General features: G+C 46.4%; 1 protein-coding gene across 2 annotated transcripts in view; it reads right to left on the reverse strand.

Moving 5' to 3' along the window:
* Positions 1-17384, reverse strand: part of NUDT12 (nudix hydrolase 12) — a 273377-nt gene that overhangs the window by 64764 nt on the left and 191229 nt on the right. For both annotated transcript variants that reach the window (XM_069625469.1, XM_069625468.1), the window contains exon 5: positions 14972-15085. In XM_069625469.1, the coding sequence (XP_069481570.1) occupies positions 14972-15085 (114 nt within the window). The remainder of the gene's footprint in view (positions 1-14971; positions 15086-17384) is intronic.

The raw sequence follows: 17384 nt of genomic DNA on the forward strand, positions 1-17384 counted from the left end.
CACGAAGATGCAATCCACTTGATCCTGCCGAAGTCCCCACTCATGGCAGGAGCGCAATTCCCTGCTGAGGGAGTCTGCAATGGTGTTCTTGACTCCCGCTAGCTGAAAAGGAATGAGGAAAATCTCTTGTCCAATATCCCAGCGACACAAGTCCTGCGCTTCCTTGGAGAGCGCCGGGGATCAAGTGCCCCCATATGTCCTGATGTAGAACATTGTGGTGGTGGTGTCCATGAAGATCCTCACCCCCTTGCCCTTCAGCGATGGAAGGAATGACTTTAGGGGCCAGAACACTGTGTGTAGCTCCAGGATGTTGATATGGAGATCATTCTCCTCCAGCAGCCACATGGCTCTGGCCTGCAGACGCCCGGAGTGGGCTCCCCAGCCTTCCAGGGAAGCGTCCGTGGTGACCGTCTCTTGGTATGGGGGTTTTGAAACCCTGTGCTCCGGACAAAGTTGGAGCCACGCCCCACCACCTTATCGCCTGACGGAACACCTCGTCGAGCGTGATCTTGTTTGCAAAGCTTCTGGACACCTGTATCCAGAGAGCGTTCAGGAACTCCTGAAGAGGTTGCATCTGTAACCTGCTGAGCCGAATAAGGTAGATGCAAAATGACATGTCGGGCAATGACTTGATGGTTCGCACCGTGGTGGTCATCGTCAACAACAGCTACACCTTCCTGTGATGGTGATGCCAGGCAGGATACTGTATTGAGTCTGGCTGCTAGGGACAGCGCGTTCTGCGATGGAGTCAAGCAGCACTTTGGATAGTTGATGGAAAATCCCAGATCTGTCATTAGTTGGACGGTCGCCTCCGTGTGTCCGAAGGCCAACTCTCCTGAGCGGGCTTGGATGAACCAGTCGTTGAGGTATGGCTATACGTGTATACCCCGTAGACCCAGATGGGCCGCCACCAGTGCCAGGCACTTAATGAACACTCTAGGGGCCAACTTCAAGCTGAAAAGTAGGGCCTTGAACTGGTAAAGTTGTCCCTGCACTACGAAGCGTAGGAACATTCGGTGTTTCCTGTGAATGGGGACGTGTAAGTAGGCATCCTCCATGTCTAGCGACATCAAGAAGTCTCCCTTTTCCAGTTGGCCGAGCATGTGTTGCAACGTGACCATCCAGAATTTTTGGGACTTGAGGTATTTGTTCAGACGTTGCAGGTCTGGAATGGGCCTCCAGCCCTCTGGTCTTCTTTCTGATCAAAAAGTATCTGGAATAGACTCTGGAGACCCAGAGTCGCTGGGGGACTAGCTCGATCGCCTCATTTCACAGCATGGCCTGTACCTCCTCCGAGAGCTGAGGGATGTGCTGCTCCTAACGGGCCACCGGAGGGATTCATGCACACCTGCGCTGAAACTCCAGGGTATGTCCTTGGGCGAGAGCATCCAGCACCCATCCGTCAGTGGAGATCTTTTTCCACTTGATGATGAACCACGTCAGCCGGCCACCCACTGGGGTGCATGGGTGGGGGCCCGACGTCCTGGTCGGTTCAGGCTTGCTTTGGTGCAGTAGTCCTGCGCTGCAGGCAATAGTGATGCTGTCCTCCGCCACCGTAGGCCTGGGAACAGTCTCTGTAGGTTTTGCGAGCCATGGATCTGGAAGGCTGACAGTACAATGAGGAGACCCCTTTTGAATACCTGCTCGACTTTCCTCTGGGGGAGCGAAAAAAACAGTACTGCTGGAGGGTGCCCAGGGAACGGGCCGTCTCCATTTCCACCTTGATGGCCTGTAGGGACTCGACGAGGACCGTCCTGAAAAGGTTATCTCAGTTGGAAGGCATGTCCAGTACCTTCGATTGAACCTCCTGGTGGAAATTTGTGGCCTTCATCCAGTCTAGGCGATGAAGGCAGACATTGCTCCCCATCTGCCAGAACCCTGTGTCGGCAATGTCCAGCGCCACTGTGATGGCATGATCCGACGCTACATCCCCTTCCTGGAAGAGAGCGATTGTCTCCATCTTCTTGTCATTGGGGAGAAACTCCCTAATCAGACCCAGCTTGTACCACAGCTCCCTAACGTACCTGGCTAGGATCGCCAGTGCGTTGGGCGTCTCGATGAAGGATGCTGCAGTGTAAATCAACCTTCCTTCCCATGGCGTCCATCTTCTTCCCCTCGCTGTTCGGAGTCCCTGAAGACTACGATGACGGGTTAGCCGACCATTTCCTCACGGCCTCTGAAACCACTGAATCCGGCGATGTTTGCTACCTCAGGCACTTGGGTGTGGATTCGGGCACCCGGTACTTCTTCTCCAGCCTATACCGTTTGGCCGTGGCCATTAAAGGATTCTTCAAGAGGGCCATGCCCTCCTCCCACACGTTGTGCAGAAAGGGCACCGCAATGATTTTCTTCCTCTTGGCCTTGCGCCTCTGGTACAAGAAACCCTCCTTCCTGGTTTCTTCGGGTACAAGCTAGAATAGCTCAGAGGCTCTGGCCATCATGGAATGGAAAGACCCCACCTCATCTGGTGGGGACGCCCTAGACTGCGGAGACCTGCTGCCCACTGCGATGTATCTGCCAGAGTACCCATGTCTGGGTCTGCTGGGGGATAGGGGGCCTGACGCGGATGTGGAGGCTGAAATGGGGGCATCGGATGACGCTTCCTCTTCTTTGCTGGCAGATCGGGGGACTGGGGGACCATTGGAACCAGGCCCTGTGGCATCCTCTTCTGGATCTCCAACACCAAGGTGTGGCGGGTCAACAGAAGTCCAGATACGCATCCATTGGCTGATCTGGCGTAATCGCAATAATAATAATAATAATAATAATTAGGCATTTATATAGCGCTACGAACCCTCAGGTATCCGAGCGCTGCTTATTATTACCCACGGTGTGTGGTGCTCATTTATTGACCTCGGAAGGATGAAAGGCTGAGTTTGGCCCTGCCGGGATTCGAACTTGCGTTAACAGGCTCTGCATGGATGTCAAAGCGAGCGCTCTACTCGCTCTGCCACTTGACCGGCTAGACGGAACACCTCGTCGCCGTCATCGTCCCCCTCTTCACGTCCTCGCGGACAGTGTGTAAGGACTCTAGGTCCTTGTTGTCTGTTGACGAAACTTCCATGGTATGGTACATGGTTTAGGACTGATCCGGGGCTTCCTTGCTCCCCCCTTTTTTCCACCCTGAGGGGCCAGAACTGGGTTCTGAGACAGTGTCCCCTCCTCTGGCGTGCCAGCAGACTTTGCCAAAGTCACTGCAGCGGTTTCACACCTTGGGGGCAGGGATACCTTCTGCGTTGCAGGGGCTACCTTCACAGGGTTAGCCCGCTTAGCCTTCGTGAGAGCAGCCACCACCAATTCTATCATTGACGATGTGCCGATTGGGCCTTCTTGGGCAGTTCGGCCTTCTCGAGCTTCTGCCGCAGTTTAGCCCGGTTGGACGGTTTTATTTTCGAGGAGGAACTTGATTGCAGGCTGGCAATGGAGGCGGAGGGTGATGTCGATCGCGCCCTGTCCTCCGTGGGACCCGCTTCCGCTGCGAACCCACTGGACCCACACTTGCGGTTCTTGGCCTGGTCTCGGGCCCCCATGAATGAGGTGCCCTCAAAGGACTTAGAAGACCGCTCCTCAGACTAGCCGGGTAGGGAGAGGCAGGAACCTGCTCAGAGCATGGGGCAGAGGCCTTGCCGTTCAGACACGCCGCCAGTCTACTGTGCCTATCCTTCATCGCATTCTTGGAGAAACAGAGGCATATCTCGCATTCTCCTTTGTTGTGGTCTGGAAGCAGGCAGTAGAGGCAATGCAGGTGCTGATCTTCAACAAACACATTCCGTAGCCCGCAGGTGCAGGATTTGAAGAGGGATCTTCCTTTCTTCTTCTCCTTCCTCATGGTCGGAGGGCGCTTAGTAGGCCTGATGGCCTGGCCTTCTGGAAACTTCGACGATGTTCCTCCTTGGGTGCTGCAACTCAACAAAAATGGATCCCCACTGTCGGCAGATGGAGAAAAGAGCACACTGGCTCTTTTGGAACAAAAATAGAACCTTTTTCTGTCCAAAACACAAAATAAACGTAGAAGTAGCTTGCAGAGCAAACTCGAGGACTCCCAAAACTGAAGCGTGCAGTCAAAATCTGAAGATGGCTGCCAGAGAAGGTGCTTAGGGAGAGGACTGTCATTGAATGGGGGCAATATGATCCAGAGGACAGGGATTGGTTTACAAGAGAAATACAGTTTGTAAGTGAAACTGTTTTTCTTTTACCGAGGATTCTCAGCCCGAGGACACTGAATATTCATGAGCATGCAAATCCATGACAGACCCCACGCTGGAGAAGTTGTGCAACCCGTGGAGAAAGGAACACAGAACCCGTTGAGCCAAACCTGGCGTTCCGATTCCTTGCGCAAGCACTGCCGGCAACAGTATCCAGCTTAATATCCAGTTGCGTAAGAGCAGAAGCTTGGTGAAGTTATTCGCTGAGTTTCTAACAATGTGACAATTGAAATGTAGCACTCGCGTGTGATAAGATATTTTCACTTTCACTCACGTAAAGAGCAAACGCTATGAAAAGCAATTGTTAAACTTTTAAACCTTGTCAACCTATGAAGAAATGGTTGAGTGTGCATAATTTCGCTTTTCAATGGAAGAGTGAACTCAATCTTTATACACGCAAACAACAATTGCTCATAAAAATAAGTCAAGTGTTTAAACATTATATTTGAAGTTGGAGAGAGCAAACATTGTCCAAGCCAAGAGTATTCCCCAATTGAGACTGAAACCAGCCTTTTCCAAAGCCAGAGACCTGTGTAAGCATCACAGTGAGCCAAATAGCGTTTCCTTGTTGCCTAAAATGCAAGTATTACCTGAAGCCTAGAGAGTGGCACCAACGGTTCTGGGTAATCATTCTGGCTAACAGTTGTCAGAGGGATGAAGCCAAGGTTGGGGAAGGGAAACTTGCTACTTATAAATATTCTTTGAAGTAGATACAACCTACTTTGCCAAAGACTGTAGAAGGAAGAGAGAAGTGTGTCTTAAAGGCAATTAGAGGTTGTTGCTGGTTGCAGATAGACAAGAGAGGAAAAGAGGCTGCCCCTTTGGAAAAGGGATAGTTAGATGAAGAGTGCCTTGCCTATTTGAAGGTGTTGAAGCACCTGAAAGTGAATCTTGTCATAATCTATTTGAAGTCACAAAGTACTGAAGCTGTGGTGGTGTATTTGGTTGTCAGTAGACGCAAGACTTCAGCAGCAGAAATGAAGTGGAATACTATGAGGTCAAGGAGTATGCTTGCATGGAAACTCTTGTAGAAGTTGAAGTTGTTGAAGTGGAAGTAGAAGAGCTCTGAAGTCATTGTGACAGATACTTACTGTGACTCCTAATCTTATAAAGGGATTCATCTTAATTGTTAACCAAGTACTGTGTTTCACTAACATTTACAGAAATTGTATTTCTTTTCAACTGTGGGCATTCTTCATGGGAAATTGGAAGTTGTGGCAAAACATTGTGGCTGAGAATAACATTGATGCTATTTTGAGGAAGTGGAAAGTTTTTTTCACCAAGAAATGTTTTGCTGTTGTTGGAACTTCAACTTTACCTTGAAATATCCAGAATTGACTTGAGATTGCATTACCTACATGGATTTCCTTATTTATTTATTAACATTGGAGCTGAATTTACCTTGAATCCTGGAAAGGGAGTTCACCCGGGTTAATAAGAGTTTATCAAGAAACAGTGAATATCATGGTTTATGTTATTTGAATTGCCATATATTTTCTTTGTGTATTTTATGTTTAAGGTGAGGGCCAGACATCCTGTGTTAGAGTGTTTCCCTTTAGTTTTGTTAGGAAAGTAAATCCTTGTTAGAGTAGGTATAGTGAGGCGTTTGATAACATTTATGATTTCATAAAATGGCATATTTTAAACAATCATTCAAAAGTTGTCTGTCTTGCATTGCTGACCCCTCACAACAGCCAAGCAATGGAGTGTAAAGCATTTGAAATAGAGGCTCGACGGGGAAGACAGAAGAGTGTGGATAGGAGAGTCAGATTGAATGCAAGGGAGAAAGATGATAGGGTGGGAGACCGACAAGAAAGGTTGGAAAGAACAAGATAGGATAGGGACAAATCCAATTTATAGCAGAACCAGTAATGCTAAAAGAGGAGAGAGAAGAAAGAAGGTGAGAATGATCCACAGCGTCAAAGGCAGTAGAAAGATCTAATAAAATAAGAATAGAGAATAGTTTTGAGTGGCCGGGAAGGAAGAGAATTGGTAACAGCAAGTAAAGCAGACCTGGACGAGTGAAGAGGTCCAAACCTAGATTGAAAGGCAGAGGGTAGAGAGCTATGATCTAGAGAGATAGAAAGTTGAGAGAAAACAGAATGCTCTAACAGTTTGAAAAGCTAAGGAAGAGATCAGTTGAAAGTTAGATGGAGCTTTGGAGTCAAGGGCAGGTGTCTTGAGAATTAGGAGAAAAACTTCATGCTTGAATGGGGAGAGAAAAGAAGAGGTTGTGAGAGAAAGATTGAAGGGTAATGTGAGATTGGGGAGGAGTTGAGGGAAAACAAGAACTTGTAAATTACTTGGCATCACCACCCCTGGTGCTCTGTGTCATCTTGATGGGGGGCAGGCCCCACACTCGTTCAGCACTGTTCCCTGGAACATACAGCCTTTCCCTATTTTGTGTCCTGAACTAGCCCAGTGATGATCTGTACCAGATCAGTAATCTTAGCAGAAACCCAGAGCTTTGGGTATCTTTTCCTTCTTCACATCTTTCGGCTTGTCTCTCTACTCTTGCACCTGCTTCTCTCTTCACTCTTCTCCTCTCTTGTGGTCTTTGCTTCCACTTTGCTTTGTACCTCCTCCCTTTTGTTCCTCTGCTTGTTGCTGTGCGACGTTCTGTACAGTCTCTCCCATGTGTCCTCTCCTGTCTTACTCATCCTCTCCTTCTCACTTTCTTTTTGCCTCCTCTGCTCAGATAGCTCATCTCCCCACCTCTAATCCTCTCTCTCTACACCTCTTTCACTCCTTTATATCTCTTCGTCCACCTCCTCAGCTTCACTCTTTCCTTGCCTCCTCCATTATTCTCTCTACTAGCCACCTTTTTTGCTTCTCTCTCTCCTCGCTATCGCATTCGCTCCTATTTTTCTCCTCCCTCACTGCCATGCACTACTCTGCATGCTGACTCCTAACACCTACAACACTGGGCCTGTTACCTCCCCAGTCAAACTCCCGAAGCTCACTTTGAAATAGAGATCCTGATATGAGTGTGATTTTACCTGTGGGCTTTTTGGCACGCAGCTTGTTAACTGCCAGCTGTATGATTGCACTACCATTTCACCATCTGTTTCTGATAGTGTGGGGCTTCAGTGCGCAGATCCGTGTACAGAGACTCCAAACAGAGAATGCGGCATATTGAGCAGCTGAGTCCATTAATCTGAAATTTTAGATCAATCTTCTGGTTTCCTCGCTGTGACCTATAGGAGCCAGCAAATGGCGTCAGTGGGGTCCACCGAGCACCTAACTACTGGCGTGTGCATACTTTGAATGTTATAACCATTTTACTTAATCGGCTTAACTAGAAGGCTCAGGTTCGCTTGCGTGTGTCGTCTGTGTGCAATCCTTTTCATCAAACTCTTGGCTTGGTTACAATGCAATATTTCCTATTAGTGTGATTTGTTATGCATATGAGGTTGGGTTGGAGGTGCTGGAGAATCACATATACCGCCGTCAGGGTCTGCTACATGAAGTGGGCGGTGGGACAGTTTACAGGGTCACCTCACTTGGTCACATACGTCCCGTTCTTCAGATAAGTACCCCCTTGTATTTTCTAATGGTAACATCCAAGAAAATATACATTTGCTTCTAGGTGACCTGGTTGGTGCTTAATGGTGAAAGTATACGGCTCTAATGTCAGAAACCACCTCAAACAGGAGTTTTGTCTTGTTCCATGCCGGAAAGGTGAGAGAAGCATTGTGTGTTAGCAGCTGAAAGTATCTGCCCATGAGATAAGACTTAAGGGTTTCCCCTGCCCATTTAATAGCTGGGCATTCTAACGCAATGCTGGTATCAATTTTATTTATGGGAAATAGTTGACTAATGCACAGAATGTAATTTGCTAACTTCTTGTTCTTGCAAGAATACTACCCCTAATCCCAGTTGGGAAGAAACTGTCTGGAGGATAAACAGCTACGAAAAATCAGGCATAATGAAAAGAGGTGGGGGGCAAAGAGAACACAAGCATAAGCGAGTGAAGGTGGTTGGGTTGGAAGGCGCAAGGTTGATTGGTCAAGAGTCTGCAATGCTGGAGAACCTGGAATTAACCAATTTGCCAGCAGTATCTGACCAAGCTGAGTAAGGCACAGAACGCCTTGGCGATCTGTAGAAGGATCTTCTGTACCACCTAGATCTTCCCCTGATGTGGTTGTATTAGGCCCCGTTCAATCTTGAGGTTCAGTTATTTGACATCGGCCTGGTCTACATGACAATTTCTTGGGTTTTCTTTTCGCCTGACCTTCTGCAATGTGTGCGCCACTTGGTATAAAGGCCTTGTTTGTTTAATACAGGTGTTGCTAAGGATTACAATGTCATCCGAGTAGAGCGCAGAGTAGGCATGGAGAGTATGTAAGACGTGTACCATTAACCTCTAGAAAGGTGGCTGGTGCCCCATGTAGTTCAAATGAGAATTTTTAAACTGGTAGAGTACCATGGAGTGGCTAATACAGTCTCTTTTCATTATGCGCCATGGTTAGGGCAATCTGCCAACACCTCTCAGGAAAGTTCAAGACGGAGATATAGGAAGAAATGTCCATTGTATTAATCATCCCACTGATTTGAGGAATGGGATATGTATCAAAAAACGTGAAAACACAAATAACTTTCCAAAAGACAGTGCAGAAGTGCAAAATTTCAACTGGTTTTATGACAAGTATGATGGGAGTGGGCCATTGACTGCAGGAGGGTACGACTACTTGAAGGTCGAACATCTTTTCCATTTCTTCCTTGACCACTTCTTGTCGCACCTTAGGGAGGCGGTAGGATCAGTCAAAGTGACTTTCCTGGAGGAGTATCTATGCAGTGAATTAAATCTTTGTCTCAACCTGGCTTATAGGAAATCGTCCATAAAATCCCAGAGGACAGGAGATTGGAAGGGACGTAGCCTCTCTTGTATCCTCGCTTAGAGCAAGGCACCAGGTAATTCTCCTGAATCTCACTGGTGGAACTGGCTACCATCATCAAATTGTCCGGCTCCTTCCACTCGTTCAACCAGTTCACATGGTATACCTGCAATAGTTTCCATCTGTCTGTTTGCGGGACCTCCATTTCCCTTACTTCTATTTTCCTTGCAGTCTCTACTTTAAAAGCGTATTCATAAACCTCAAATATTGGCTATGCCATTGCTTGTTGAGATTACCCGATCTTACTCGGAGGTACAGTCGTGGTCTGAAGGATCTTTCAATTATTTTCACTATTCTCGAGTTTCCGGGATGTTTTTTATACTGCAGCTTTAAGTTGTGAACAAGATAACTAAAGTAATATCACTGCACGTTTGGCCGAAGCTGGCCCTGCACCTCACTGTGTGTGCGCCAGAATAACCCCTTAACATAAAACCAATGTTAATTGGAGAATTCAAATATACAAACAAAATTAAAAGGCAAGATCCCGTCAAATACAACGTTTGTATTTGCAGAGACATACCATTGTTCAGTGGTGGAATTTTTTTTAAGGGGGAATCCGCAAGGGCCTGGGTGGGGGCAAAGTTTGGAGGAGGAGGGAGGGGCTGGCAGTTGAACTACGTTCAAAGGAAATGTTCAAAATAATAGTTTAAAAATGGTGCAATTTCTTTCAAAATGCTTCTTTCCAAACTCCACACTGTACATAAATTCTCGTTTAAATCAGTTCCCTGGCAACGGTGCACCCAAAATACTGTTGGTAATGCAGTGATTTTAGTACATCAAGGGATCCACAGACACGCTCTACAGTAGAAGGCTATCAGGGTAGCTCTACAGTTTGAGAGACCGTTGCCGAATGGTTATATAGTAGTAGTAGTAATAAACTTTATTCGGATATCAAAATACATAAAAGTACAAAACACAGATATAAAACGCAATCAAATAAATTCCATACATAAAACATTAACATATAAAAATCAAATTGAAATTCAGCCATCCCCTTTGGATTGAACAAAGACTTAAAAACACCCGAACTCGACCCATCTGCTTAGAGGGAGGGTGTACTTTAGTTTGTTTATAGGAAGGCCTCTTTATCCTTTTTAAACTTCTGGCACATTTTCAATGCCCTACTTACAAAGATCTACAGTGCCCAAGCTGTCAGAGGGGCTTCTATTTTCAACAGAAAAAGAAGTGCAGGTCCATGTTCAGTAAAATGTTTTCCTTTAAAATTAGGGACCAGCAATAACCTTCTTAACTCAGCATATGTGGGGAAAAAAAAACAAGAAGTGTGCCTAATCCTCCAAACCTGCACCACAGACAGCACAGACAGCATCAATACTCAGCCCCGTTCTCAATGCTATTATTTCACCCAGTGGTAGACAATTGAAACAGGCCCTAGCGATGTGGCTTCTTCGTGATTTCTTGTGGGACCAATCCAAATAATCATTTATTTCACTTGCTATTTGCACCACGCAATGTCACCACCACCAGAGTGGTTCCCAGGTGCTCTGGCTGATCTGAAAAGGGCGGGAGTGGGGTTAGTAGGGTGTCGCAGGAATAGGAAAGTGAGAGTTTTGATATACTGTTGGCAGCTTCAGTTCAGTTTGCACCGTTCGCTGAGTTTATGTGCGGTTTTCGGGTTGCTGCAACTTCCAAGTGTGCTGTTGTGCCGAGTTATGTGTTTGTTGTTGCAATGTGGTGAAGTACGTGCAGATTGCTGTGCAGAGAAGTGGTTGTGTGAGTTTTCTGTCTAAGAAGTGTATGCAGAAAGAGCTTCAGGCTTCAGAAAACAATGCCTTTCATCCATAATGGTGGCACTGCACCTGCGAGGCATCCCTTCAAGCAAGAGATGCCTGTGGGCCGGCGCCACCATTATGGAGAGAAAGGCGAGGCCGCTGAAATCCTGAAGCTACAGTAAATGAGCTTACCTTTTCAGCCACAATGGTGACGCTGTACCTCCCCAGCTAGCGAGGGGCAGCATCACCATAAAGGCTGAAAAGGTGAGGCGCTGTCCCCTGCCAGGCAAGCCTTTAGAAAATAAATGCAGACATCAGCACCCTTTCCCCCAGGGGGAAGAGGATGCAGATCTCTACAAAAGGCTTGTCAAGCGGGTATGGCCTAACGAGCTGGCAGTCGACCCCCGCAATAAGGCTACGCCCCCTTGATGGGCCCCGGCTATATTTTCATTGCCACTTAAGGCACTGTCCAGGAACCTGTATGGTGTGCCCCAGCCCTGCCACTGTCCCGGCCTTGCCCTCTCCCTGGTCCGTTCATCTCAGGGGAGGTTGGGTGCAATCTCCCCAGGAAGTACCCCACCAGGATGCCAGATTGCTACTATTGTACCCTGCTCAGCACAGGCCCACACTGGGCAGCTGGCAGGTCTGACCGCTCCCATGAGCCAACAACAGTATTGACCTTTGATTTATTGTTCTCTAGCTGCTTCACAGGCACTGTGGGGATGGATGCGTGAACTATTCAATGGCTTTGTTCGCCATTGATCACCAGGGGATGAGGTGAGAAATAAAGCAGTTACGATGATAGGAGCTTGAACCATCCTATTCTAAAGAGTGCTAAAGAGTGCTCCTGGCACCAATTTGCTGTGTGCAGCTCTGCGCCCCTACTCCATGTTAGGGAGAACTTTCAGTTTCTGTTCCAATTCAATTTAACCTGAGAAACCCCCAGCACTTTTGCTGGACTCTGGACCTTTTGGGATTTTAATCTCCTGGGTGAGTGGAACTTTTTACCATTCACTCATTCTTTTTCTCTGACTGGGATTTTTATTTTCACTGTTTTATGGAGTCTGGTAAACTCCATATGTTTCATACAGGCACCTGATTTTTGCTTTGCGAAACACCCAGCTCCCTATGTGCAGTGTCACTGAAGAGTCCCTTGGACTTCTCTTTATGTTTAAATACATTTTCTTGTGAGAACTACAGTTCCCAAGAATAGTAAGAAAACTAATCATACTTACCTTTTTTTCTTGTGGGTCCAGCACACACCACCCTATGTGTGGTTCTGGGGGGGGTTCTAACTCCTTCTCCCACACCTCATGTAACTTTTCATTACAATTGACTAACTTAAATGGCTGGTTTTCAGTGGTTATTTTTTGCTATCTTTTGTGCAAGTTACTAGCAGGCTGATTTCTCAGCTGCAGTACAGCACCCAGGGGTGACCATTTTCCCAAAATGGCCCGGTCTTCGTTTTTCGCCATTATTTGTTTGTCAGTTCTTTCTGGCTTTTCGTCTGGGTCCTTTAGAGTAGATTGCAGTTCGTTGTCTTGCCTTTGGGGGGCTTCAGCCCTGAAACTCGCCCAGGTTCCAGTGTGTCTGGGAAGGCATGTAGGGAGGGATAAGCCCGAAGCTTTGCTGTCCTGGGTCTGTAGGTATGCCTGGCTGAAAGCGGTTCTAACTGAGCGGCTGGCTGTCCTGGAGGTAGCCAACCCCCAGGTGATTGACAGCACCGAGTGTGTGAATGACCGGGATCCAGCATAAAAGGTGAGGATTTTTGGACTACAGACAGAGTCAACCACTGGAACAAGGACTCTGAAACAGAATACAAGCAGAGATGCCAGCAGCACCTTCCAGGACTGCGAAACCACTGGTGAAGCTTTGCAAATGTACTGTCCTGGTTTTCCCATCGATAGGGAAGACCCGACAAGTACAACTTCCTCTCTTAGATTCATGGGACCAACTAGCCTCAAGGCCTTCTTCATTTTGGTCTATTCTCAAAACACGGTTCTAAGTCACAGAATAGGGATCAACAAACTATATATTTCTTCTACAAAAAGAAAGTCTGATAGTCTATTGGGTGTCATCTAAACACTCTTCCCACATCAAAAAGCATTCAATATCACAAAATTTTAATGATTAAGAATCAATACATTTCATAAAACAATCAAAAATGATCATAGTGCATAAGACATATACAATATGTTAAAACAACACAAGTAGGAACACCACGGATGAGTAATGTTATCACAGTTCTTTGAGGATCAAAATGATGTGCGTATGTATCACACCTTGATTCCTAAGCTTCACTACTCTCAGCCTATTTCATATTAGTGTATTTCAAAACAACTCTCTTAGGCTCATGGGACCAACTAGCCTCAAGGCCTTCTTCATTTTGGGCCATCCCCGACCTGCTGTGACTTTCCTGAGCTGCAGAATTCCAATACTCAGGGTACCTAGACCATTATCAAGTGCATCGTCTTCAGAAGTTCAAATTCAGCTGAAAATATGCAGGCATCCGTGTGGACCTCCAGAGGCAGGAATTCTTTACTCCGTCCTGAACTCTGGTTCCCTCACCAAAGAGAATCCGACAAACGATATTAGTTTTTTCTTGGCGCTACGAAAAAGGCGTAAAAACCACAAGGAGCCGCTGGGGTGAGCTGATTCTATTGCTGCCGACCCCTTCTCCTGAGTGCTGGTGCAGAAGCCCACCAGAGGTCCCCCCTTTTGTCACCACAAACCATGAGCAGGAATCAGGGTCTGCAACGTTGCACCTAGAAGGAAGCCAGCTATAATCTCTTCTTCACTTTCAAGGTACTGTGGGTCTTGGGTTGTAATTACCTCGTACAATTTCCAGTGCTTTCTGGCTTGGGAAGTGCTGTTGTCTTCAATTGAGAGTTGACCTCAGCTCCTTTGTGCAGGCCTTACAGCTTGTAGGGCAGGTAGGCTCCCCTTGAGCTCCTGTGTTTCTTCATTAACCACGGACTGGTTAACTAACTTTTCCTCTGAAGATCTTCATCAGAACTGGGACTGTCCATTTGACTTTGGCTGTCCTGGTTTCCCAAAGGGCCATCTTCTGATCCTATTGGCTTTGGCAATGTAGGTTCCTCCATAGGTTTTAATTGTTTCCTAGCAATAAAAGTGTTCACAGACTGCCTATATCCCTCAGGGAGAGTGTACTTGTTATTTACAGTTGCTAGCTGTGTTCTGCCTAACTTAGAAACTTTCTCTCCCATCTCAACTTTGCAAAAGGTGATATATGTAAGTGCTGACCTTTATTGACGTCACTCTCTGAGCTGGATATGTAAAGCATAGAGAAAGTTACTCACCTCATTGTTGTTCCTTATATTAATTGATTCCATCTCACATTGAATGTTATTAGTAGTTGCTGCATTTTAGATTTACTTGTGTGCCTTGTGTATATATAAATACTCACTTAATATTATATAAAAATATTTTTAAGTGTTTACTTGGATACCTCTGTGTACCAATTTCATTGTACTGCTCTACAGCTCACATTACTCATTCCTAAAATAAGCCTGGCTGCTCAGCCACTCTAACGACTTGTGTGGTACAGGCCTATATTAAGAGTTGGGTCCCTAATACCAAGAGATAAGTCTTATGAAGTCCCACACCAGCTGGACTTTAGAAAAACGTACCTAACACTCAATACAGTAGTGCAGTGAGCACATTGGTTTGTTTTGTGGGTTGTTTGCCGGGGCAGAGGCAAGCCGGATCCCGAGATCCGCCCAGATATCGGATGCCAGATCTCAGACCTGGCAAGATCCGGCCTATTGGAAAACGCTGTCTCAGTCTACTGGATAGGTTATGAGGAAACCACACTGTGAATATGCTTGTTCTTGCTACATGTTTTAAATCCATTTAAGCCACGGGCAAGAAACGATCAAATAAGCAACTGGAAAACAAGCTGAAATTAGAAGGGATGGGTGCGCACAGCGCATTTATGTTTTTGTCAGACCCATAAATATTCGTGGAGAAAGTCATCGAACATTCCTACTTTGATGCTACGTTTCTTAATTCGTATGAGCAGGAATGTTTTAATTCTCATGCTTCAGCTGGTCTGGTCACCTCCGGGCCGCAATGTAGTCTTAGTGAGTCACACCTAGAGTCGGGAAGAAAGTCTTACCGGGTTCAACAAATCCAGCCAGACAGGAAAACATGCCACTTGGAAATCTCTTCTGTCGGCCCAAGAGGCAGTGGTTGCCATCCGGATGAACTACTAGCATGATCACTGCAGGATCTGAGGAAAACAAACGGAGAGAAAAAGAAGTTTATGCGTCATTGTGTACGGCCTACAAATTAAAGGAAATATTTACTAAAAGGGCACTGCTAAACGATTGTCTTCCCTAAATTACCTTAATAGGGGTACCAATGTTTTTTTTTAATTCTTTATTGAAATTGGTAAAAAATACACTTGACTTCTCGTACAGCACAACCTTTATAAATAGCAAGATTCTCCCGCCTTTATCTATGCCCTTCTACCATTCCCCATTCTCAGGACCACAGCCCTCCCTAAGCAACAATGGAGCAAACTATTCACTGGTGTTACAGAGCCAATCTCTGTAGTGTCACTAACATGGACACCCTTCATTTCACATTATTACATCAAGCATACAAATGCCAAATCATATTCTTAAAGCTCCCCTTTGGGCTCTCTGAGTCGCTAATATGTTAATAGTACAGGCTGTGGCTGCCAAGCCTATCTGGCACCCTCCTGCATACTTCTTCAGGAAGGAGGACCACTTCATTTCTCTTGATGGTTCTAGGTCATGTAGAGCCCCTTGTATGTTCTCCATCTCGTATATTTCCCTTGGTTTCAATGACAAATGTTTCTCCTCTGGCAAGAGGTCTCTCTTCCACCCATGGCAACACTGGCCCTTGCTGCGAGAAGCAGACCATGACTGGAAACAGAGCTCATATTCCATCCTTTATCTCTATGCCAAACAGCAACATCAGGTCTAGGTGTTTATTCCATACTAGCACTGCTTTCCAATAATTCTAAATCCTGGGGCATTCCCACCACATGCCAGTATGTGGCTCTCTCTCCACATCCCCGCCAACACCTCAGGTCTACCCCTGGGGAAATGTTCTATAGATGCACCTGGTCATACCGTAACCTGTATAATTTCAGCCCATGCAACTTGTATTGACATGCTATAGAAGTACTGTGGGCATTTAGACAAAGGGTCCATCATTTCTGCTCCTCTAGCCCTATCTCTAGATCCTGCTCCCACCTTCCTCTGTATGCCCCCCCCCCCTATCAGCAAAAATCCATACAGAGCCAAAATGAGTCCTGTCATCCCAGTACAGTCATTAAGAAAGCTTTATGTTTCCATTAGTTCCCTTTGCAGGGTTGCTTTGCACTTCTTGGCCATCAATATCCCTTTCAACTGCACGAATATCGACAGCATGCTCATGGGCAGTCACTCTACCAGCACGTCAATCTACACATTAATTTCCCTTCAAAACCCGTCACGCCTTCTCCAGAACCGTTTCAAATGGCGGATGAAACTGGCACACTTCCATAATGACATCACATATCAGAGGGGCCACAACATTGACTCAGTGGTGATGGCCACGTTGTCACTCAATTCATTTCACTGCCCTTTTTCCATAATTTCCGTATGTTGCACAAAATCGTGTGCTCAGTTATTGTCCGAGTGATAGCCCATAGGGGTGCTAATAAGCATTCCCACTCCGTTACTGGACAAAGCCAATGGTTTTCCAATTACACCCACTGTTTATCCCTTTCCCTACGTAAATGCGGGATAAGCACCCGGAATTGCGCCGTCCTACAATAAGTGTACATTTCGGGCAGTCCCACTCCCACTTTTTCTTTTGGCAGCATTAGGGTTGCATAAGCCACCCTTTGCTTCTTCCCCTGCCACAGAAAGCACAGGATCCTGTGCTTCAGCTCAAGCAACATTTTGGCGGGTAGCATCTGGAAAAGGTATAATATTGTGTGCAAAAATGTCATCTTTGTAGCATTGAAACACCCCATCCAGGATAACGTTAGTTATGACCATTTCACCATGCAAAAACAGCAGTGGGGGGTAGTTTGCTTCGTAGAGATCCGTCATGTCCCTGGTGACCAGCACCCATAGGTATTTCAAACCCTCCCAGCGACCAAAGGCCTTCGACTGAGCCTTTAGGATCCTTGCCATATGTTAAGAGTATTCACTTAGTGGAGTTTACTCTGAAACCCGCCAGGGGTCCATATTCCTCGATGACTTGTGTAGTGCTTTGGGGATCTACCCTACGGGGTCTCTCAAATGCAAGAGAATGTAATGTGCGTATAGTCCCCGTTTGCATTTCTTGCCTCCTATTTCGAATTCCTTCACCTCTCGGTTGAGACGTATTTGTAGTATCAGGGGGCTCAATAGTGAGGGCAAACAAGAACGGTCACAGGGGGGGGCAGTCTTGCCTGGTGCCCTGTCCCAAAGCAAAAGCCTGTGAAACCTTCCCATACACAGCCACTTGCGCTGTTGGATTGGCATATATTGTATGTATGCCCTTCATGATTCTATCACCGAATCGCA

This window comes from Ambystoma mexicanum, chromosome 6p (genome assembly GCF_040938575.1).
Source record: "Ambystoma mexicanum isolate Mex_15411 chromosome 6p, UKY_AmexF1_1, whole genome shotgun sequence".
Lineage (NCBI taxonomy): Eukaryota > Metazoa > Chordata > Amphibia > Caudata > Ambystomatidae > Ambystoma > Ambystoma mexicanum.